Source organism: Anguilla anguilla, chromosome 16 (assembly GCF_013347855.1).
Source record: "Anguilla anguilla isolate fAngAng1 chromosome 16, fAngAng1.pri, whole genome shotgun sequence".
Lineage (NCBI taxonomy): Eukaryota > Metazoa > Chordata > Actinopteri > Anguilliformes > Anguillidae > Anguilla > Anguilla anguilla.
In genome coordinates, this window is record NC_049216.1 from 13,537,129 (window position 1) to 13,558,313 (window position 21,185).

A 21,185-nucleotide genomic window follows, 5' to 3' on the forward strand; every position below is an offset into this window, starting at 1 on the left:
ACCTTCACCATGAACAAATTAGCATAATCGATTTAACTGAACTTCAGGACACTGTGAAATATGTGCTGCTTGTGATAAATCAGAACCAATATTTATCCAGTTAATGTTGCCATTAAGAAGTGTATTGTTGCATATGTATTGTTACATTGTTATACAAACGGATATATGTGGACAGAAACCAAACACTGAAACAACAATATTTAAGGTTTACATACTAGTGATTTTTGTGGTCATGGAAAATCATTATTCTCGTTGGTTTGTGTCTGCGCGGCTACATTAAAAGCTAAATTGTGAAATAAACCAAATAAATGGACTTGGTCCGTTCCAAGCATATTAAGAGGGACTGTACGAACCCGAACCGAAAGGGCAGGCCACCGGCTTGATGCAGCAGAATGCCGTTGGTTCGATTCCCATCTGGGGAACTGCTATTGGTAGCCTACGCGTGTGCAAGACTGGGTAAACGGATTGTATGTGAAATCTGTGTCACCCTGTATAAGTACGTCTGTTAAATCCCTAAAATGTAAATAAGAGAGTATTAGTAATTCCACGTGTTTTCTCTTTTTCGTCTCAACGTGGATTCTGCCACCTATTGGGAGGTCAACTTGCATGACACGGTCGGACTCGCCATGCTCACAGGAGCACGTGTGCTCCTAAATAGTAAATTTTTGGAGCACTCTAGTGAATTCCAGATTAGTATGTGTGCTCCTGCATTATTTTTCCAGTTAGTACCATAGACCGTATAAAAATAGGTTAGTACCGGTTAGTACACATCAACGTTACGCAGCAAATGCTCCTAAAATGGGAGCACTGGTGACTGTCACCAACCATAGACCTCACCAACCCACTCAACAAAAGAGTATGGCGCGCTCTATTGCCACCCTGTGGATATATAAATGCATTGCCACTCAACTGAACTCTCCGGCAAACACAGGAAACAAACCTAAGATCATTTTTACTTCCTGTGTTTCCGTGGAACCACAGTGAAGAAGAAATGGCGGACATGGATGAATTGTTCGGGAGTGACGGTGATAGTGAAAATGAGCGTCGAGGTAATAATAATTTTAAAAAATGTTGTTGACACAAACAGTTTATAACGTACCACACTGCTTTTTTATTTTTATTTTTTTTAGCAGGTTGTATATCAAGTTTATTTATACTCATGCACGGGTCTGTACGTTAATTGTTGTGAAAAGCATCGCAGTCATCTGCCGGTACGTGGATGCTCAGTCGATGCATTAATGACTGGGGTACTAAGTTACTAGTGCTAGTAAAGAGAATAATGTAGTTAGTTAACGATGCATTGTGATTGTACAGCTAATCAGGTTAGCAGTACATTGGCAAATCATTTAGTTAACGATGCTTGGTAAATATGTAGCTAGTTAGCACATAATGTAGTTGTCTTAAAGCTTAGGGTCAGAATATGATGACGAAATGAACCTAGTTAGAAATCGGTGTAGGCCTACATATGTGGAGCTGGAACTGTGCGGTCAGCTGTTCTCTCGGTGGCAAGGTGAGATTTCGTGAGTGACTACTTATAAGAAAAGTAATGAGTTACTTGTGTTTTTTTCTGAACCGTAGAGTCGGGTTCGGGGTCCGGGTCGGATTCAGAGCAAGAGAGACCCAGGTCAGTAAGTAATGCTTCAGGAAGCGAGAGTGACCGGGACCACGACGATGATGACGACGATGAGGATGGACGGGATGCCGGGAAGCCGAGCAATAAGGAGCTGTTCGGTGATGACAGCGAAGATGACCGTGGTAGCCAGCACAGTGGAAGCGATAACCGATCGGAGAGGTCTGATAACCCGTCAGAGGCGAGCATGCACTCTGAACAAGAGGACAACGAGCATTCGGACGCGGAGCAGCACAGCGGCTCAGAAGGACACCGGGAGGAAGAAGACCACGAAGGCCCACATAGCCTTCCGTCTGAGCCAGGCAGTCCCCGTTCTGACGCTCCCAGCCCCAGATCAGATGTGGGCAGTGCCCATTCAGAGGCGGCCAGTCCCCGCTCTGACGCTGGCAGCGCCCATTCAGACCCTGGCACGCCGCGATCTGGACCAGGTACGCCACACACGGACGGAGAAGGCTCGGTGAAAGAAGCGCACTCCGACGACGAGAAGTGGGGTGGAGGAGCCAAAAGCGACCAATCAGACGATGACGAAAAGCCAAGACACTCGGACGAAGAGCGCGGGCGCTCTGAAGACGAGGGCGAGGAAAGACGGAAATCAGGTTGGGCAGCATTTATGGTCTTCTTGAAGTATCAGACATGACGATTCTGTGTATTTTATTTGCTTTCCAGGAATGATAAAGTTAAGATTCCAGTATTTAAGATCAGAATATTTAATTGGATGGATTAATCTGGGACATAAATGGTCATTGGAAGAGATCTGCCGTGTGTTATACTATTAGGCTCTATTTGTAAACCTAGCATTATTTTTTTAAAGTACATAAATACTGCAATATAGATATTTCAGTGTCCATAAATATGATTGTGCTTAATGTAAAGGCATACTGTATGAACATAGCAAACATTGCAAAGTTGTTTTGCAATGATGTTCATTATAAAGAATGAATATAAAATGCACACGTTTAACTCAAGATGAACTTTATTTTGGTAATGACCAATGTTTTACACTAATGGCCTGTTTCGAGTCCTTCCTGTCTTTAATTTGGACTATGTTGTTAATTCTATTCATTTATGAGGAGAGATTGGCAAGTTACCAGCAGGTTCATGGTAAGAGGAATGCTTGTATCATAACTGAAGAGAAGTTCACACGCACAGCGGCATGCCTGAATTTGTTTTTTTCCTTTTTCTTCAGAGTCTGCAAAAGGCAGTGACAGCGATGATGATTTTATTCAACAGAAGCATAAGAAGAAAATTGCTTCAGATTCAGACTCTGACAGCGACACTGGAAATCGGAAAGGTGACATTTCATCTGGACACGATAGCTTTGCATGGGTGTATGTTTGTGTGTGCGTCTGCGTGTGAATAAAAGAAATGCATGGCTGAATGGCTCCACTTGAATGTCATGTTATAAGGGTGATGTGTGAACTGATAGGAAACCCTGCCTCTCTCTTCAGAGATAAAGCCAGCTGCTGATGACTTGTTTGGCGAGGCAGATGACATTTCCTCTGACAGTGATGCGGAGAAGCCCCCCACTCCAGGGCAGCCCCTGGTGAGCTGCACGTCATCGCAGATGGGTTTCAGTGTGCTCCTGCCTGACGCGAAGCCCAGTGCTGGTCACATACACACCCAAGTGCTGTGATGATATTTGATCCTGCAGTTGTGTATGCACCCTGGCTGTACACCTGTTGTTTTGGTATCTTTCTGTAATGTGGCATTGTTCCCTGGACCACAGGACAATGAAGATGGGATGGAGACGGAGCACCAGGAGGAGGAGCCGGTTCCAGAGACCAGGATAGAGGTGGAAATTCCCAAAGTCAGTACAGATCTTGGGAGTGACCTCTATTTCGTGAAGCTGCCCAACTTCCTCAGCGTGGAGCCCAGGTAAATTGCTGCGTTTATGTGAATTAAATTATTTTTTAATTTATGGTTATTTTTGTATTGTAAGCATAAGAGCTGGAAGAGAGGAAATTTTCCTTTGTTTTTACTGGGCAGTACATTTTTTTATTCTGTTATGTTCTTTTCTGCTTCTTATAGCTAGCCAGACTGACTGAACACTGGCTGCAGGCCAGTCTAAATGTTTAACACTTGTTTAAGGCTCGTTCTGTCAAAGTACAGTGTTGTAATGTGCATGAAATGGTACTTGCCTCTGCAACTTAAGGTTGGTCCCAAAGCATCTGGACTGTTCCGTTGTTGGTGAGGATCTTTGTGTGTCTGGGTCTGTCATAGCCTTGGCTTGGCTGTATTAAGTCCTTGGCAGTAAGTTGAGAAGACTTGGCAGTAGTTTTTGGCATGATTCCCAGGTAAACTGCTGTCCATTTCGGCCAGCCAGATGTACCGGGCAGTGGCCGCAATCCGATTTTCTTCATTTTCTCTGTAAATAATTGTCCTCCGTCTTAATTTGATTTCAGGCCATTTGATCCTCAGTACTATGAAGATGAGTTTGAAGATGAGGAGATGTTGGATGAAGAGGGTCGGACCAGGCTCAAGCTAAAGGTATTCTCGGGCGGGGAGTTATTATCAAAGGCCTGTTAAAATCTGAGTTTTGGGTGTCGTTGTGTTGCGCACACGGTGAAGCATAACGGCCTTTCGCCCCGCCGCACCGCGCAGGTTGAGAACACGATCCGGTGGAAAGCGCGCCGCGATGAAGAGGGGAACGAGACGCGCGAGAGCAACGCGCGCATCGTCAAGTGGTCCGACGGCAGGTGAGCGCGCGTCCGCCGCGGGCCTCCTGGAGACGGGCGGGGCTGGAGCACGTGCTAACGCCCCGCTGTTTGCCTCCCACAGCATGTCCCTGCACCTGGGGAACGAGGTTTTCGACGTGTACAAGGCCCCCCTCCAGGGAGATCACAACCACCTGTTCATCCGGCAGGGAACTGGGCTGCAGGGGCAGGCCGTGTTCAAGACCAAGCTCACCTTCAGGTTAGGCTGCCCCCCCACCCCCCCTCGCCCCCCGAAGAATGGTGCGTTTGGCACGCGGCCAGTGACTCAGAACTTTGCCTCGTCGCAATTAAAGCATTAGGCTGAATTTGGATTGCGGAAAGAACACCCTCCCCTTATTTGTAGTCTCCATTCACATTTCTGTGCAGTGTTAATTCTCAGAATTGGTGTGTTCCCAGTTCCAATGGGATTAAGCCTCTTATTGTTCAAACCTCGCTGGTACCGTTTGTCTATTGGACAGCCGGTTATTCTCAGGGTACAGGCTGAAATGCGATTAAAGAAAAGGCTCACAGATCAAGCAGGAATTTTAATCCCGCATACAAGCGTAATATGTTTATTCAATGTACCTTTTATTTGAAAGGTTGGCATGGCGAAACTTGGTTTCGTAGACTTGCGTCATGTTTTTGCTCAGGATATTCGAGATTCAGTCACTGAAAAGGAGTTGTCTGGATGCTGGTGCAAGTTCCGATTTTAGTCTAGTCACATGTTCAGACCGCTTTCAGCTGTTCAAACAGCTAAATAGCTGTGTGTGATGAAATGATAATGATGAGTGGTAACAAAAACATATCTACACAGCGCCTTTAAGCTCACAGTGCTTCATAGGGAAGTGTGAAGCCGCTGGGAAGCACGGTGTTGACTCATGGCGGCCTGGTTGTGGCGGTGTTTTCCATGGCGTAATGGAGTGTGCGGTTTGTGCTCTCGTAGGCCTCACTCCACAGACAGCGCCACCCACAGGAAGATGACGCTGTCTCTGGCCGACCGCTGCTCCAAGACCCAGAAGATCCGCATCCTGCCCATGGCCGGGCGCGACCCCGAGTCCCAGCGCAACGAAATGATCAAGGTACCATCACCTGATCCCGGGCACGGCCGGGGCCTGTACCAGATCAGACAGAGGTGTGTCAATCATAGTGAAAGTTACTCTGTCCTTGGCGGGAAGCCCCACTAAGGTCAGAAAGAGATGCTGGAAGTGGTAGGTGTGCTTTAAGCCTGAGTTCTGATGATTGTGAGGTTCCGGTAGTGGAGATCCTCCTTTCGTCTTGGCTCTGCTCCCTGATGTGTCTGAACCGCGCCCCGTCTCCCGCAGAAAGAGGAGGAGAGGCTGCGCGCCTCCATCCGCCGCGAGTCCCAGCAGCGGCGCATGCGCGAGAAGCAGCACCAGCGGGGCCTGAGCGCCGGCTACCTGGAGCCCGACCGCTACGACGAGGAGGAGGAGGGCGAAGAGTCCATCAGCCTCGCTGCCATCAAGAGCAAGTACAAGAGCGGGGGGCTGCGAGGTGAGAGGGGGCTTACACACACGCACGCACACACACGCACACGCGCGCACACCTGTGTCTCACACAACATCACCTCAGCAGTGAGCGTGCAGGAACAACACCACCTCAAGGATTACCACGTATTCAAACGAAGGCCTATCAGTTATGCAGCATGGCAGCAGCTGTACTTACCAGTTTTTTTACTTGTCCTGACCAGGATTCCTGTAGGAGTTTTAGCACAGACACCCGAGTCAGTCTGCTGGAAGGGAAGTGATGTGAAATGCACTGTAGCGTGAAAGCGGGTGGTCAGTCACTGAAAACGGGTGAACCGTCTCCCCCTACAGAGGAGCGGGCCAGAATTTACTCTTCAGACAGTGATGAGGGCTCCGACGATGACCGGGCACAGAGGCTGATGAAGGCCAAGAAGCTGGACAGCGATGAGGTAAGATGCTCACGTCACACCTGTGCCTAAGTTTGAGGCTGTGCGAGGAATCATTTATGACTCACAACTATGGCAGCAGCATCACCTTGCTTTTAAGTGACATTGGAACGCTGGAGTGTTAGCTGGCTAGCTACTTGGTCCTGAGGCAAATTCAAAAACAAGGCATGTGGCTAAGAACAACTTCTAATGAAAAAATGTGCTGGAAAATATGGAGCAGATTGTGGTCTCTATTAATTCAATAAGGAACACAACATTTTATTTTTCTTCTGTATTATAAGGGATGGATGACAACCCTAAAGCTTGGACATATGACTCTTGGCACATTAATAAAAAATATAAATGAGGAAAGTAACAACAGTACAATATTTGGATAGTAACTGAGAGCAATGACATGAACCGCTGGACAATTTTCCATTTTATGTCATTTTCATTTTTTTGTGGCCATGGATAAAAATACATTAATGAATAATGTCACGCGTATTTACTGAAATTCTGTAACTCTGAGTAGGTCGATTTGTAGATGTGTTTACAACGTTAGTTAAAGTAAATGGGCTACTCACGGCCACAGGTTTGTGGCACGGTTAAGTATACTAAATTTTATATTGTCCGGTGTAGACTACTAGCTATTCACAATAATGTCTTCAGTATGTAGGACACAGTACATACTAACGTAGTACAAAGTATGTTAGGATTTGGTTTTAAACACAGCCTGAGTCTGTAGCTCTCTTCTCAGGAGGTGCACTCTGGATCATATTCATATTTACAAACAAGCTACGAAAAATACAAACTATGAGATATCTTACGAGATCTTGTGTCCCAGTTACTGCAGTCATGCTAGAGCCAGTTAAAAGGACAATCATTGCCATGTTTTACCAGGTGAATTTATATAGTTGGGCAACAAGTGGTGCAGTTGTCCAGTTGTGTGTGCAGCGGCATTGCCAGAGATCCTGTTTTATTATCTCAAGCTGGCTGAGACCGTTCTGACTCTCAGCCAGCTTCTGTCTGATGCAAGGGGTCAAACGGGGCCTCGAGTGCCCACAGTCAGTAGCTTCTCTTAACTGAGACTTGATTTGGAAATGGTTTAAAAAAGAACCACCTCTGCAGTCTGCCTTTAATGTGTCACTGAGGTGAGGAAGGGTCAGTACAAGAGAAACTGTGATCTTCATTGACCTTTTAACCCTTTCAGGAAGGAGAGGGTTCTGGAAAGAGGAAGGCCGAGGATGATGAGGAAAACTCAACAAAGAAGGCCAAGAAATATGTGATCAGTGATGAAGAGGAGGAAGACGATGAGTGATAATCTCTAACAAAGAAATTGCTTGGGAAAAATGTATGTTTATTTTATAGTTTCATGGTTATTTTTTTGTACAGCTCAGGTAAATAAATAAAAAAGTAAACAAAGCTGGTTTCTCTCATGCTTAGTCAGTCTCAGAGAAAAATGCTTGCTCTGGTGGCTAGTTAAGAAAACTTTTAAAAGTTTAATTGTTTCTGCTAGTTGAGTACTGACCATAAATGGCACCAAAAAGGCTAGCTAGCCTAGGCAGGTAAGAGCACTTGACTAGGAGCTGACAAGTAATGGCCGCCAACTTGGTTCTGTTCAGTTCCTGTGCTACACAACTGAAAGGTTGGCCCCGTTCAATAGGATCATGGTTACAGTTTCATTTTCTTATGCACTACTGCCCTTTGGTCAAATGTTTAGTTCTTGCTTACTTCATAATTATCTTTGCAGAGAGATGAACCAGTTACATAATCTCTAGGCCTGTCACAGCCAGACCGAACAAAGTTAAACAGAGCAGGCACAAGTGGTAAAAAAAAAAAAAAAAAAAAGAATGAACAAAGGTAACCTTGCAATTAAACTGCGTCGCATAAAGACCTCAGCTGTTGGTAAGAGCCTCTGTTTGGCTGCACAGGGTGCTGAGCTCTGAGCCCTAAATGAAAAGGTCTGCTTTGGAGGTGCTGATCATAGCTCCCACTCTCAGGGTGGCTGAGGACACTGTGTTACACAAGCAAAGAACTGCCTGGGAGGTAGCCATTGCGTCAGCTGGAGCCCTGGTTTATATGGACTCCTGTCTCCAGAGTCATAAAGGAATAATTAAGGGCCTTTTAGAACTCACAGCATGATGCAAGCCACTTAACTAACTGCTCCAGCATTTGCCATTTGGTGACCTGTGTTCAAGAGTGTTCACAGCCAGCCAGCTGATATGAAATGGCCCCTTAGCAAAGTGCTGGTTAGCTATTTTCAGAGAAGATATATGTACCTGTTCCTGCAGGAGTTGGGGCTAACAGTAAAATGTCAAGCCCCCCCCCCCCCCCCGTTTACGCTACTCATCCCCTTAAGGAAATCACATAAAAAGGCAAAAATAGATTGGAGGGGGTCCTGTGCCATTAAATGGTGTACTCACCAAGGAGGCTGCTGGTTGTGCTCAGGCTGCCATGTTCCTTTACTGCGGCATGTGCTCAGATGGGGGGGGGGGGCTGGGGGGGTACCTGTTGCCCCGGCGCTCCACTACCTCCTACAGAGAGTGCACACGCTCTGCGGCACGGTTATGTAATAAATCTGACAGAAGGGAACTGTAGAAACAGTGGAGCGAGTGGACAGCTGGCGGGGGAGGGGGACCGAAGCGGAGTCTTCATCATCGCACTCATCACAGCTCCTCCTGACTCCTTCCTGCTGCTCTGCTCCTTACCCAGCAGCCTGGTATTTTTCTGAAAATAAAACGACTGCTATAATTATATACACTAAGTATGCATGCTCACTGTACACTCCACTACAAGGCTGTGTCCTGAGGACGCGTGTGGCACTCCCATTTGCCGCCAGCAGGGGGACAGGGGTGACTGTGGAACTCTGTGGTAAGCGATGTGGGACTGGTGCTGGCTGGTGGTCTATTACAACACTGACGTAATGCATCGCTGGTTACCAGGGATCATGCTGGTGGGGGGCAGAGGCCAGATCTCACATGGCTTGGAGCTGTCGGTGACAGTATTGGTGACTGATTGATTGACGGTACGGTGGGGACGGGTCCCTGTACATGGAGCGATGTTCTGCACTGGTATGACCTCTTAATACTCATATTACTGAGATCACCTCTGCAGTGATGCCGCAGGGGATCCCCTACAAACCCAAAGAGCAGGAGACCTGGGGTACATGGGAATCATGGGAGAGTGAGGTTTCATGAGCCCCACAATGGGTGGAGCTGCCTTGGGTGCTTTCTATGTTTCATAAGCCACGCTCATATTTTTCTGTCACGTATAAGAGCTCCTGTCCAGAAGGGCTGCAGTTACGCCTTTTGGTCCCATCTAGAAGGTTCTCTTGATCAGGGAGGTTAAGTGCCTCTCAGGATCCGAAGCCTTTTAGACACCATGGTGCCTTACAGGGAATCTGGCTTGAGTGGCCCATGTCCATGAGCACAGTGCCCTCATTTTCACAACCCCACTCTTTAGGTACAAAAGAAGCCTCGTTATGCGGTCCATTCGGTGATGTCCTTCAGACTGTTTGCGATTGCAGTTCATTATTATAAAACACACAGAGGTCAGAGCCACTCTCAAGCAGGCACTGAATGTCACCTCCACAGCATAATTTCTCAGTGATATGTGAATTGTGAATAAAATACGCAGAGAAATTATTTAATAAATAATTAATGCTTATGCTTACATAAGAAGCAACACATAATGCTAAAAAGACTCACATTCAAGCTCGCTGGTATGGGATATCATACTAACCCACTCTTCACAGCCCTTCCTCACAATACTTCTCAGTTCAAAAAAATAATTCCTGGTGCTTTTCAGACTTTTTAATGAAGTACTTCTATTCAGTTTAGGTCAGACTGTTCCGTGAACAGAACATGTTTGATATACAAACAAGGAGGTGCCTAAGAGATTTTAAGGATTAGCTTTGAGCATGAGATTTGAGCCTCTCAAAACAAGTAAAAAGAAACACACACACACAAAGCAGAACGCTTCTTGCCAAGTTTTTCAGTCCAGGCCCAATTAATGTGCACCGCTCCCAATGACGCACTGCCCCTCTAACAGGGCACAACTTTGTGCTGCTCAAGTTCAAGCTTCAGATTGTTCTTAAACCCAGACCACAAAGGCAAACCTATTTTCTCATCTGACAGTACAGTGGACACCATCCACAACGACTCAAATGTGTTCAATGAAAATGGAGGGGAAAATTGCTCTCCATCTTGATCAATCTAATTTGAATATGTATGTGTGCAATATGTGAGAACAACACAAATAAGTGAAAGACAGTGTTTCAAACCTGCAAATGTTGCCTAAGATACAAACTGAATTTGCCTAAGGTGATTATAGGTTGGAATCAAAACTGATCCCAAAAGCTTAGAACTAAACTCGGATCCAGTGCATCCCCTCTGCCCACCACCAGGTGGCACAACACACAGTGCCTGATTATACAGGTGCCAAGAGCAGTGGACTGAAATGATTATACAGACGAGTGACAAATTAAAGGATAAAAACAACATAAAGTGCCTTAGTAAGGTGTTGGGACACCAGAACAGCTTCAATGCATCTTGGCATAGATTCTACAAGGTGTTCAATTGGGTAGAGATCTGGTGAGTGCGAAGGCCATAGTATATGATTCACATCATTTTCATACTCATCAAACCATTCAGTGACCCCTCGTGCCCTGTGAATGGGGGCATTGTCATCCTGGAAGAGACCGCTGACATTGGCTTCTGTTTGAGGGGCCTTAGAGTAAAAGAGCAGGGAACAGATTACAGACCTGTGGTATTTCAAGCCTGGCCGTGACTTTCAGCCAGCCAGCACCCCTCACCTTGGGCCATGCCTTCATTGGCTAGCTCTGCAACAAGCAGCATGCCAGACAGTGTAGCACAGCTCTGTTTTTCCCCATCAGGTTTAGCACAGAAGCCTCCACGGGGTTATTCAAGGGGAAACGTGCACAGTGGTATGTGTGCTGCTTTCAATGTCTCAAACAAAGCAGCGGTAGCGGCCCTCCAGGCATTTCCATCATTTCAAAACAGCAGTCAAAGCAACAAGGAAGATAAGTAGTGAAAACATGTTTTAGTCATTTCCCCAACTTCTGCTGAATAAAATCTTTGAGAAGTTTAGTCCAAAATAAAAGGATAAGCATTCCAGTGCTCCATTGGATACACATTGCACTGATACTATGCTATCAGCGAGTCTTTTAGAGGTTGTGGGGAATGGTGGACATTTACCTTTCTGCTCTGCACATGGCTGTCATTAACCAATGCAATAAGACTATTGTCCATCAATAGCAACTTGAATTGCTAAATGTTTACAGTTTTTCAATGTGTAGTCGATACAGCTTGACATTTCCCAAATTAATTAAGTTTGTATAGGCTAATTGTTAATGGTGATAGCAGCACTGCCCAAAAAGATAGCAGCACTGTTTCCTGATCATCCACAGCTCACTTATCATTCACTTGCTAAAACTGGCGTATTTCTCATCTCAGTTTGCAGTGTGTAGTTTATACATTTATCCATGTATTCTAAAGGGAGCCAGTATAAAAGCTGGAAAACAAAAATCACATCTAGCTGTGCCACAGCACAATCACAGAATTTTATATAAATCCACTAGTATCTCAATCACAGTAAGAGTGATAAATAACTGGGCTCTGATCATTCAGTTTGACTCATTGGAAGAGGTGTTAATTGCAGCAGTCAGTACATGACTCTCTGCAATGTTGGAACATAAACGCCTCCACAACATTGTTAAAAATAACAGTTTTTTGTATTTTGCTTCAGAAGGCAAAACTACAAGGGGAAGAGAGACATATCTTACAGAAGATAACAAATATCATCCCAGGGTATTTTAAACATCGTCTACGATCCCAAAAAAAGAAGACGTAGTAACTTGACTGTGTTGCATTTCTTGCTAGGCCTTCCTACTTAAACAGAAATAAATTGCTTCCATGCCACACTGGTAAACAGAAATGCAATATGCTAATATATCGACTAGAAAAGGCAAAACTTCTCACTTTCCATCTGACTGAATTAGGGGTAATCTATTTTTATTTAAGGTTGAAGTTTCCTATAAATTTCACTGATTTTCCTATAAATATTGGCTTTTGGCTTCTTGTTATTATGTAAGAGAAGTAGGAACAAGCTGGTCTAAAGCAGAATGGGACTGCACATCCTAAGCCACACCCTGATGAGCTGTTTGTGGAGTGCGGATGTCGTATGTCAGTGACTGTGACGGGCTTTGCTCACACACAAACCCACCCCAGCTAAGGGTTCATAGCCAAGTTAGAACAGGCACACAGACCTATCATTTGAGTCACCAGTACCTATATCTGCCAAGCCTGCGTTTGTCTGCAGCTCCCCCTGTCTGCAGGGCTGTCTCCTGCTTGCTGTAGGTGGCAGGCCAGGGTGAAGCCCACTAACGAAGCCAAAGGGCCTTCTGGGAACCCACAAATGCAGATAGGCAATACCTCACACAAAAATGATGAGCACTTACACTACAGGAGAGAGGACAGGCAGAATGGGTCTTTAAAAAAAGAGCAGAATTAATTCAAATGAGGGACACTGAAGGGAAAGACAGACAAGAGGGACAAGCAAAGGACACTTGTTCACTTATTGAGAAATAAAACCGCAGAAATAACTGTAACCAAATAATTATGCTGAATATAACTTTGTAAGAGATTTGAATGTTTTATGGAGATTAAGTTATCATGAATTACAAAAAAAAAAAACACTGAGATAGAATATTTCACAGTGAAACTGCTGCAACCAGAACCCAAGGCAATGCGTCTTCATTTTCAGCTTTTATGTTTTAAAAATACGTTTTAAAATTGATGTTATCATGGCAGCTATTGACTAGACGGAATGAAGTCATTTCTCCTTGCAGCAATTGCAATACTTCCCCTGTGGCCTTTAAATCACTAAACAATATGTTACAATCAAAGGCCATTTTCTCTGGGACAGAAAGGTTTGAATCCTCATTAAAAAGCAAATGGCCTCTATGCAGTAAATCAGCCTCTAAGCAGACGGAGAGCAGTAGGTTCACACATGGTGGCGAAACTCAGTCCTCCAGAGAGGAGGAGCTGGAGATACCCCAAGGATTTCGGTTTCCTCCCCACACCCATAAATGACAATTCAGTTACTGCACCTGCCCTAGGCGGTATCTCATTTGAGCCACCCCCCTTCACTTCACCACCATAAAGGGGCAGGCTAAAATGGAACCATGAGGATATAAATATGACAGTATGGCAGTCCGCTTCACTTTGGTTCTTAGAAATCAAGTTACTGAAAAGAATGGCGCTCTTGCTTATACTCCACAAATATTTCCTTCCACCCCCACCCGCCCCCAAATAGCTAAAATGATATCATATTATCTTATATATATTGGTTGGCTGATAAATGAAGATTAAAGTATCAACTGTGATCTCTTATTGTAACACCTTAGTCTCAGTGCTGGTAGGGAGAATTCAGAGTGTTTTGTCCCAGCGTGCTGGCAGTATGATTTATGACGCAAGTTCTTCATCTTGAGCTTTGTGTGTGTATCAGTGCGAGTTTGAATGTGTGTGTTTGCAGCGACAGAACTTCCTATCCTGTCTCACACAGCTCACAGCTATTTGTTCTAAACTGACACATTGTTCCATCCTGGTTGCTTCATTGGTATCTTTTTTTCTTTTTAACCATTTGTGGAATCTCCTCCACGTGAACAAACAGCACCTTGTATTCCTATGGTGTCTACCAGGGGAAAACAAAATCAAAATGTCAGACTTCAGAGTCGCTGAACACATCAGTAAAGTGTTGATGCTTGAACACCTATGCTGCCTTTTTCAAATACTTGGCAGCTGTTTAACACTTTGCGCCAATTAGCTCCAGGTAAGGTGCCGCCTGTTTTACTCGGTATTTAGGTGAAAGGTTCACTCTATTCTATCTTACTGAAGGGGTTAGTGGCCTGGAAAACTGCCATTGAAGCATGGCACCATCAATCAAAGGTCCATCAGCTCAGTGGACCTGCAGTGTGGCTGGGTATACTGATACGACTGTGTGAGTGTGTGTGTGTGTGTGTATTATGTTAAATTATTTGATTATCTGCGAACCTGTGAGCTGTACTGTAATATATATGGGTCATTGTGATCTATTGATTTCTCTGGAGCCAAGCAATAACTGCACAAAAGAGAACAACCCTCACACTTCAACAGTTCCCTTATTTAACTACTGAAATGTGTACTGAACTTTTGCCATCTTCCCTAAATAAGAATGAGAATAAAAATACACAAAAAGGATGGGAAACAATGTCCAGAAAGAACCTCCACCAGCCCTCACCCCAAGTCAGAGTTCTCCTTACACACATACAGAGCAGTTACTTAACTCCAGCCTACATAACAGGAGTGTTCCAGTTTAGATTAGTTTCAGTTCAGTTTCAAAGAGCCTGGTCTCTGACCGAATCTGTGCATGATGTGGTGATATTGAATAGACAGACAGACAGACTCTAATATTTGTATCAATGGCAGCATAACTTTTTCCAAGAATAGTGCCAATATGCACAGGCCAATCGGACACTAAAACAGGCACAAACAGTAAAGGAATCTGCATAAAGACATGCGACTATAAGTCACATATGTACATTTACACACGTACATATGAAGTACAGAGTTCAATGTGTAAGAGACATCATAAGATTAGAGCTTGATCTTATCTTTTTGTGCAGTGCGCTTGTCCAGAGTTATGCCTCGTACTTATGAAGTTGGTGGGTTTCATCAATGCTACGGTCATACTGGTTGCACACACACTCACAAATGCATACACAATTTAGAGTCAAAATTTAGTTCTTTGGTAGACACTTTTAGACAAAGCAACTTACAATAGTAATTTCACATGGTAATCAAACACTACTAGGGGCAAAATATACAATGAACGCATGCACACCTACACCCACATAATCAGACACACACACCCCCAAACACACACACACACCCACACACACACACACACACACACACACACACACACACACACATGCATGCACACGCACACACACCCACACACACGCACATGCATGCACACATGTTAAAATGCAAGAACAGCTGAGGAGCTATTGTCAGGTCATCTGAATCCCATGTGACTTCATCTAATCCTCTCTGGGCACCACGTGAAGAGCCGCAGAGAGCCAGGTTCAGAGCAATGTCAGCTCTTCAGGGAGGGAGCAGAAGAAGAAGAGATGCTTTGCGAGTTCTCTCAGAGTCTCTGGGAATACGACAGAGCAACAGCTCACCTCTCCCATGCCTATGGCTAGACCCCTCCCTGAAAGCTCTGTGCCACATGGTGCGGCTGTGTGACCTGTCCTAAGCTGGGTGGGCAGCTTACAGGGCCGCAGTCATGTGAGGGCCTGGACTCCTAAACCCAGAGTTACTCAATCCCGTCCAAGAACACAACAATAAGGCCCTCATTGTGTGGAAGCTCAGTAACAAATTGTTTTTGAATTATATTAATTATTTAGATGTTTAGTAAAGTAGAAGGATTCAATTAAATTGTGTTGTGTTAAGTGCTTGAAGAAGTACACAGATACTGCTCAACGTTTTGTACCCACCTCTTAGTGTCTATCAAACACACAGGCACTATGGCAGCCTTGTTAATACCTGACTGTTCCCCAGCACTTCAAGCTCCAGTTAATCACTGACAGCCAGGCCCAGGCAGAGCACGTCCCAGGGAGTCGGATGTTTGTTTTCGTGGGAGAGATGGAAATCTCCCTGGATTTGACTGCAGAAACGCTCCCCTGCAGTAAACATGCTCAGCTCTGCTCTCTCCTTCTCTACCAGGTGAGTACCCGGCCTCACAGTTTTTCACCCCCTATCCCCTGTGTCCTTCCTCCTATCACCACTGTCTCAGACCTTCACTGATGACCAAATGAGGAGGTTTACTCTTTCATTTCTACAAAAAAGCAAAACAGTAAAGGCATAAAGATGTATGTGGCTTACTGCCTTTCCCAAAAACAGATGCCCAACAGCAAAGTTTGATTGACACATATCTCTGCAATATTGTGCAAAAATAAAAAAAATAGGTAACACATACTCAAATACCTCAAAACAAATTCAGGACGAAGCACCCTAGCCTTTTTATAGAATGTCCTCCCGAGAGCTTTAGTTTATTGATATTTAGCTAGGTCCATTGCTTGCTTTAAAACGCAGTCTTTGCCTTGATGGCAAGAGTGCAGGGAGTTGAGGGCCAGGCATGTAGGGGAGTAATATGATCCAGTTTCAAGATTACTTTCTGTCAACCCCAGTAGAGACAGCGCATGCCAGACTGACTGTGTTTAGGACAAGCATGAATCCAAGGAGACCAAATTAATTTGCATATCCACTGAGAAACTTCAGGTTCAAATCCCAGACAGGGCACTGCGGCTCTTGAGCAAGATACTAAACCTGAATGCCTTCAGTAAATATAATATACATAAGCTATAATAATATAAGCAGAGTAAATTGCTCTGGATAAGGGTGTGTAGATAAAAAAGCTATTTTTAATTATCCTAATTAACAAAACAGAATCAAAATCAGCAAAGAGTAAATGCTTAGAAAGCAATTATCAACTTTTCTATTGAGGTCCACGGCCCTTTCTTTAGTTCTGCAAGAGCAGCTGTGCTCCTCATCAAGTAAGCTGATGTCAGGTTTAGGTACGGGATGGGATGACTTCAGTTTACAGCCTAGCATTATGAAATATCTCTGTCTATGCTCATTTCTTTTTGTGATACATTATATCTGAATAAATCTAAATATGCTATTCAATTGTAAGTAATAATTAGGCATTTTTCCTTCAAATGAATATATTTTTATAATAATTTGTTTCTGAGGGTGAAAAACATCTTGCAGAGAATCGTGCATATTATGTACACACTTGAAATGCATCTGCTTTTGTCCAGATGGCCGCACAGCAAAATGTTAAATAAACTCTAACAGTTCATATTAATTCAATTTTTGTAAAGGGCACTCTATCCAAGTTGATTCAATTTGCTGTGTGCACAGAGTCAGTGCTGCGGTTGGCCTAAACAGCAAATGAGGTGAACTGAAACTGTATGGCGAGCAGCTAGCGGCTGTAGCGAAGCCTAGGCGCTGAGTGGTGAACTGTGCTCCCACGCTGGTGCCTAGCCCCTGAGACACCACAGCCCCAGGCCCGGCAAAGAAAGAACACATAAATCGCCCAGCAGCGGACCGGCTGGCACCTAATCAAAACTGCACTACATCCACTCGGCATAGGCTGTGGTCACTATGGGAACCAAGCCTTTCTGCTGTCCCATAAATCATTATGCTTGGGACATGGGCACAAATGGGGGGAGGGACTATTTCAGGACTGTTTATGCAGAACAATGTATAGCAAAATGAATAGGCAGAAAATGTGTTTTTCCCCCAATGAGACAACGGTGTGGCCACGTTGATACACAAAATTGTAAAAATGTAAATATATCAAATTTGCAGCATCAAATTCTTGGAAAGTCTTGGAAAAAGAAACTGTGGTGCTTTGGCTAATTGCCAGTGCTTATTCAAATCTAGTCAACAATGGAAGACCTCTTTCCCAGGAGGAGGATTTCCCAGGTCCTGCTTGAAAAGGTAGAACATGCAACAGCATGGGACTGCAGTATGTCACTAAATGTGACTGAGGAAGAATTAAAAGTCTGTAATCTATCATCTTTTACTGGTACCAAGAGCTTACATCCTCTGTGTACATCCTCTGTATGAAGGCTTTCTCTGGATAGGGTAAAAGATTTATTTTGTTTAACAATAGGCAAAACTGTACAGTAGCATGTACAAAGATTTCCTGTTCGACTGATTAAACACTGATATACAACTCCCAAATTTTATACTTTTCCATGACATCAGTATCTGTGTGTACATACACATACTGTTTCCTATTTCCACATTACCACATCTACAACCATTTCAAGTTTCTGGACATGTCTGCCCCCAAGTCCAACTGACTGAATTGAGCAACTTTTGTTACTCATTTCCTAGAACAAGTTGTTTCTTGGAGGAAATGTTCAAGATAAAGTCAAAAGTTCAAAGTACAACCTGAGTGCATTAGTTCAAATTTTCCTAGGGCTATAGTTACAGCAATCTAGTCCCATAAGTGTCCCATTGACACACATATCATGTGTAAAATGTGTCCTTCCACGGTGGGTACTTATTCACAGTAAACCAGCAACCATAGGAGCCCTGCTTTACACTTCATAAGGACATTATGTGGAATCAAGTGTGTGGTGAGAGGACAGCAGAGCTGGGCAATACTGCTCATCATTCTGTTTCAACAGTAGACATGACTGTGAATTATTGACTTGTCAGTAATTTAATTACAGTGATGTCAGAATCATCACAGTGGCCCACTCGGGGGGTGAGGCGCTCACAAAAACGACACGTTTCTGTCATTTCCTGTGTCCAGCGAGATGCAGTATTACATCAATAAATCTATAATATATGGGACAATTCTTTATCAAGTGGGTCACATGATCAGGGTTTAGCCTAGAGTAAAAAATGTGACTTGGAAAACTAAGAGTAACATTAGCTTTGGGCTGAGGGTACGAAAAAAGAAAAAACGGATCTTCGTATCAAGTGTTCTAAGGGTTATCTGACAACAGGCTCACCACTTAAAATGCATAACTGTTGATTTAGGAAAGGCTCAATGCTGCACTGCAGTGTGTGTGTGTGTCACTTACTAATAACATAGAAAAAATGGATTGCACTCCGTAGATGTTTTTGTTCTGACATAGGCTTTTAATGATCACATCAACAGACAAACAGACTGCTGATATGATAATTAAATAGCCTATTTTGCCAAGAAAATATCTACTGTGATCCATTTTTTCTATGAAAATTTAATTTTAGTCAATGTCCCAACTAATTCAGAGCGCAGTGGAAATCTCTAATATAGAACATTGAATCTCACTTGCTGCAATCACACAATATACCTGACCACTCTCTCCCAGTTTCATTTCTGCCTCTTTACAGCAGTGTTCCAAGAAAAAGAGAATGAGAATAATTATAATAAATAAGTACAATGTGTAGTACCATTCTATGAGGGCAATTCACTAATCTGTGAATAAAATGAGGCTAGATAAGGCTATTTGGAATGGTAAAAATCTAAGCAAATGCTACTTCATTGAGAAGTTGAATATATGCATCTGTACGAGTGCATCTGTGAACTCTAGTCATTGAATCTGTATGGTTGTAGTATTTCAAAATATTAAGGAACACTGCCCCACACCAAGGAACAACACATAAAACAATAAACAATAAAATGCAGGTTTTATGCCTCAGCAGGCTCAACAGCTCCTGAACCAGAAACACATTTTTGATTTTAATTCTGATCTATCAACATGTTGCAACACAGAACATGCATACAGTTGCATTTATATTTATTCACCGAGAACTTGGTTGCTCAGTGGCCATTAACTGGAAACTATATACAAAGGTGTATGGACTGGAAATTTCATTGAGAGAGCTGTGTAGTACTCAAATCAATAATCTCACTGCAGAGGCAAGAACCAAGGTTCACAACTTTCCCTGTGAAAAATAAAATCATTCAGGGCAACAAACCTGCATCTGCACCACAGCATACACCAATGAGAAATGTAAATACCTATATTTCCCTGATTATTCTGAGCATCAAACACACGTGCTTGTGTTCTTATGCCCTGTACGCTCTATTCTCACCTATGCATCCCTGCCCCTGTGTAGTGAGAGCAGACATCCATCCATCCATCATCAATACCCGCTTATCCTGGGCAGGGTCACGTTGCGTGCTGGAGCCCATCCCAGCATGCACCGGGCCCTGGACAGGCTGCCAATCTATCAAAGGGCACACACACCATTCACTCACACACTCATACTTATGGGCAATTTAGAGTCCCCAATTAGCATACCTGCATGCCTTTGGACTGTGGGAGAAAGCCGGAGTTGAGAGCAGACAGAGTCAATGATTTTATCCAGCAGTGATAAAGTGTTTGATGATCCAGGACAGCATCGGTCAGGCTGAAGGGCACGTTAGTAGGAGAATGTGAGCGGTTCTCAGGGTGAAGGACAGAGGACGGAAATGTGATGTGCAGGATTTATGGAGCACGTGTACACTAGAAGAATGATTACATAAATGCCCAGTAATAAGCCTTTTTCTCAGACATCACAAAAGGTTAGACAGTCTAAACTGCTACCATCTACATATAACAAATTGTGTCTGTGACAGATGTTATCATAATATATTACAAAGAGATCCTTTTTGTTCTGTTTGCACCACACAAAGTTTTGTTTGTGTTTAAAGTATTCTATAAAGGAGAACTCGTCTAAAAAAATCAGATGGAAAAACGACTGATGCACATTTCACTCACAACTGCAGATTTCTTTGTTTTTGTATTGGGTAGACAGGGCAGAAATGAATAGTACAGTGTGTGCTCTTTATTTGCTTAATTTTGTTTGTGTGTAGTGTTTGTATTTGGTCAAATTAGGTACAATTTACAGTCCTGTTCATGTTCATCCATCTGTTTAGACACTGTTCTGAGAAAAACACGGTTCTGCAAGATAAATTCCTGTCTTCTTCAAAATTTGAGGTTGAAAATGTGAACTGTTTGGGAGTCTCAGAAAAATACATTTATATTCCTAAAATAATATTCCTAATATTCATACTTGACACGGCTTTTTGAATTCCAGACCGAACTACTCACTTACATCTTCTCATGAATATATGATTATCATGAGTAGACAAAAGATAGACTGAGAACAACAGCATGTCTTGGTATCTAAATGTGAACCTGTTGATGTGGGCTTTCTGAAAATGAACACCTGCACAGGTACAAGCTGTCCCCACAGCCTCTGAACAATAAACAAATGCCTTGTGGGCTAGTGGGAGTTCATCCTTGCAATCCAAGAGAGAGCAAAAAGGAGAAAGAGAGAGAGAGGGAGAAAGAGTGAAAGAGATGCTTCCTACTAAATTAAATGAATTTCCC

The 21,185-nt window shown here is 43.7% G+C and overlaps 1 protein-coding gene across 1 annotated transcript; it reads left to right on the plus strand.

Annotated features, from left to right (window-relative positions):
* Positions 1–942: 942 nt before the first annotated feature.
* leo1 (LEO1 homolog, Paf1/RNA polymerase II complex component) lies at positions 943–7,654 on the plus strand. The gene is made up of 12 exons (XM_035396862.1): positions 943–1,049; positions 1,579–2,226; positions 2,817–2,921; positions 3,079–3,173; positions 3,357–3,505; positions 4,033–4,117; positions 4,232–4,326; positions 4,409–4,543; positions 5,267–5,402; positions 5,646–5,835; positions 6,159–6,256; positions 7,443–7,654. Exons 1-12 carry the CDS (start codon positions 992–994, stop codon positions 7,548–7,550), a joined length of 1,902 nt encoding a protein of 633 aa, XP_035252753.1. The 5' UTR covers positions 943–991; the 3' UTR covers positions 7,551–7,654.
* Positions 7,655–21,185: the final 13,531 nt, after the last annotated feature.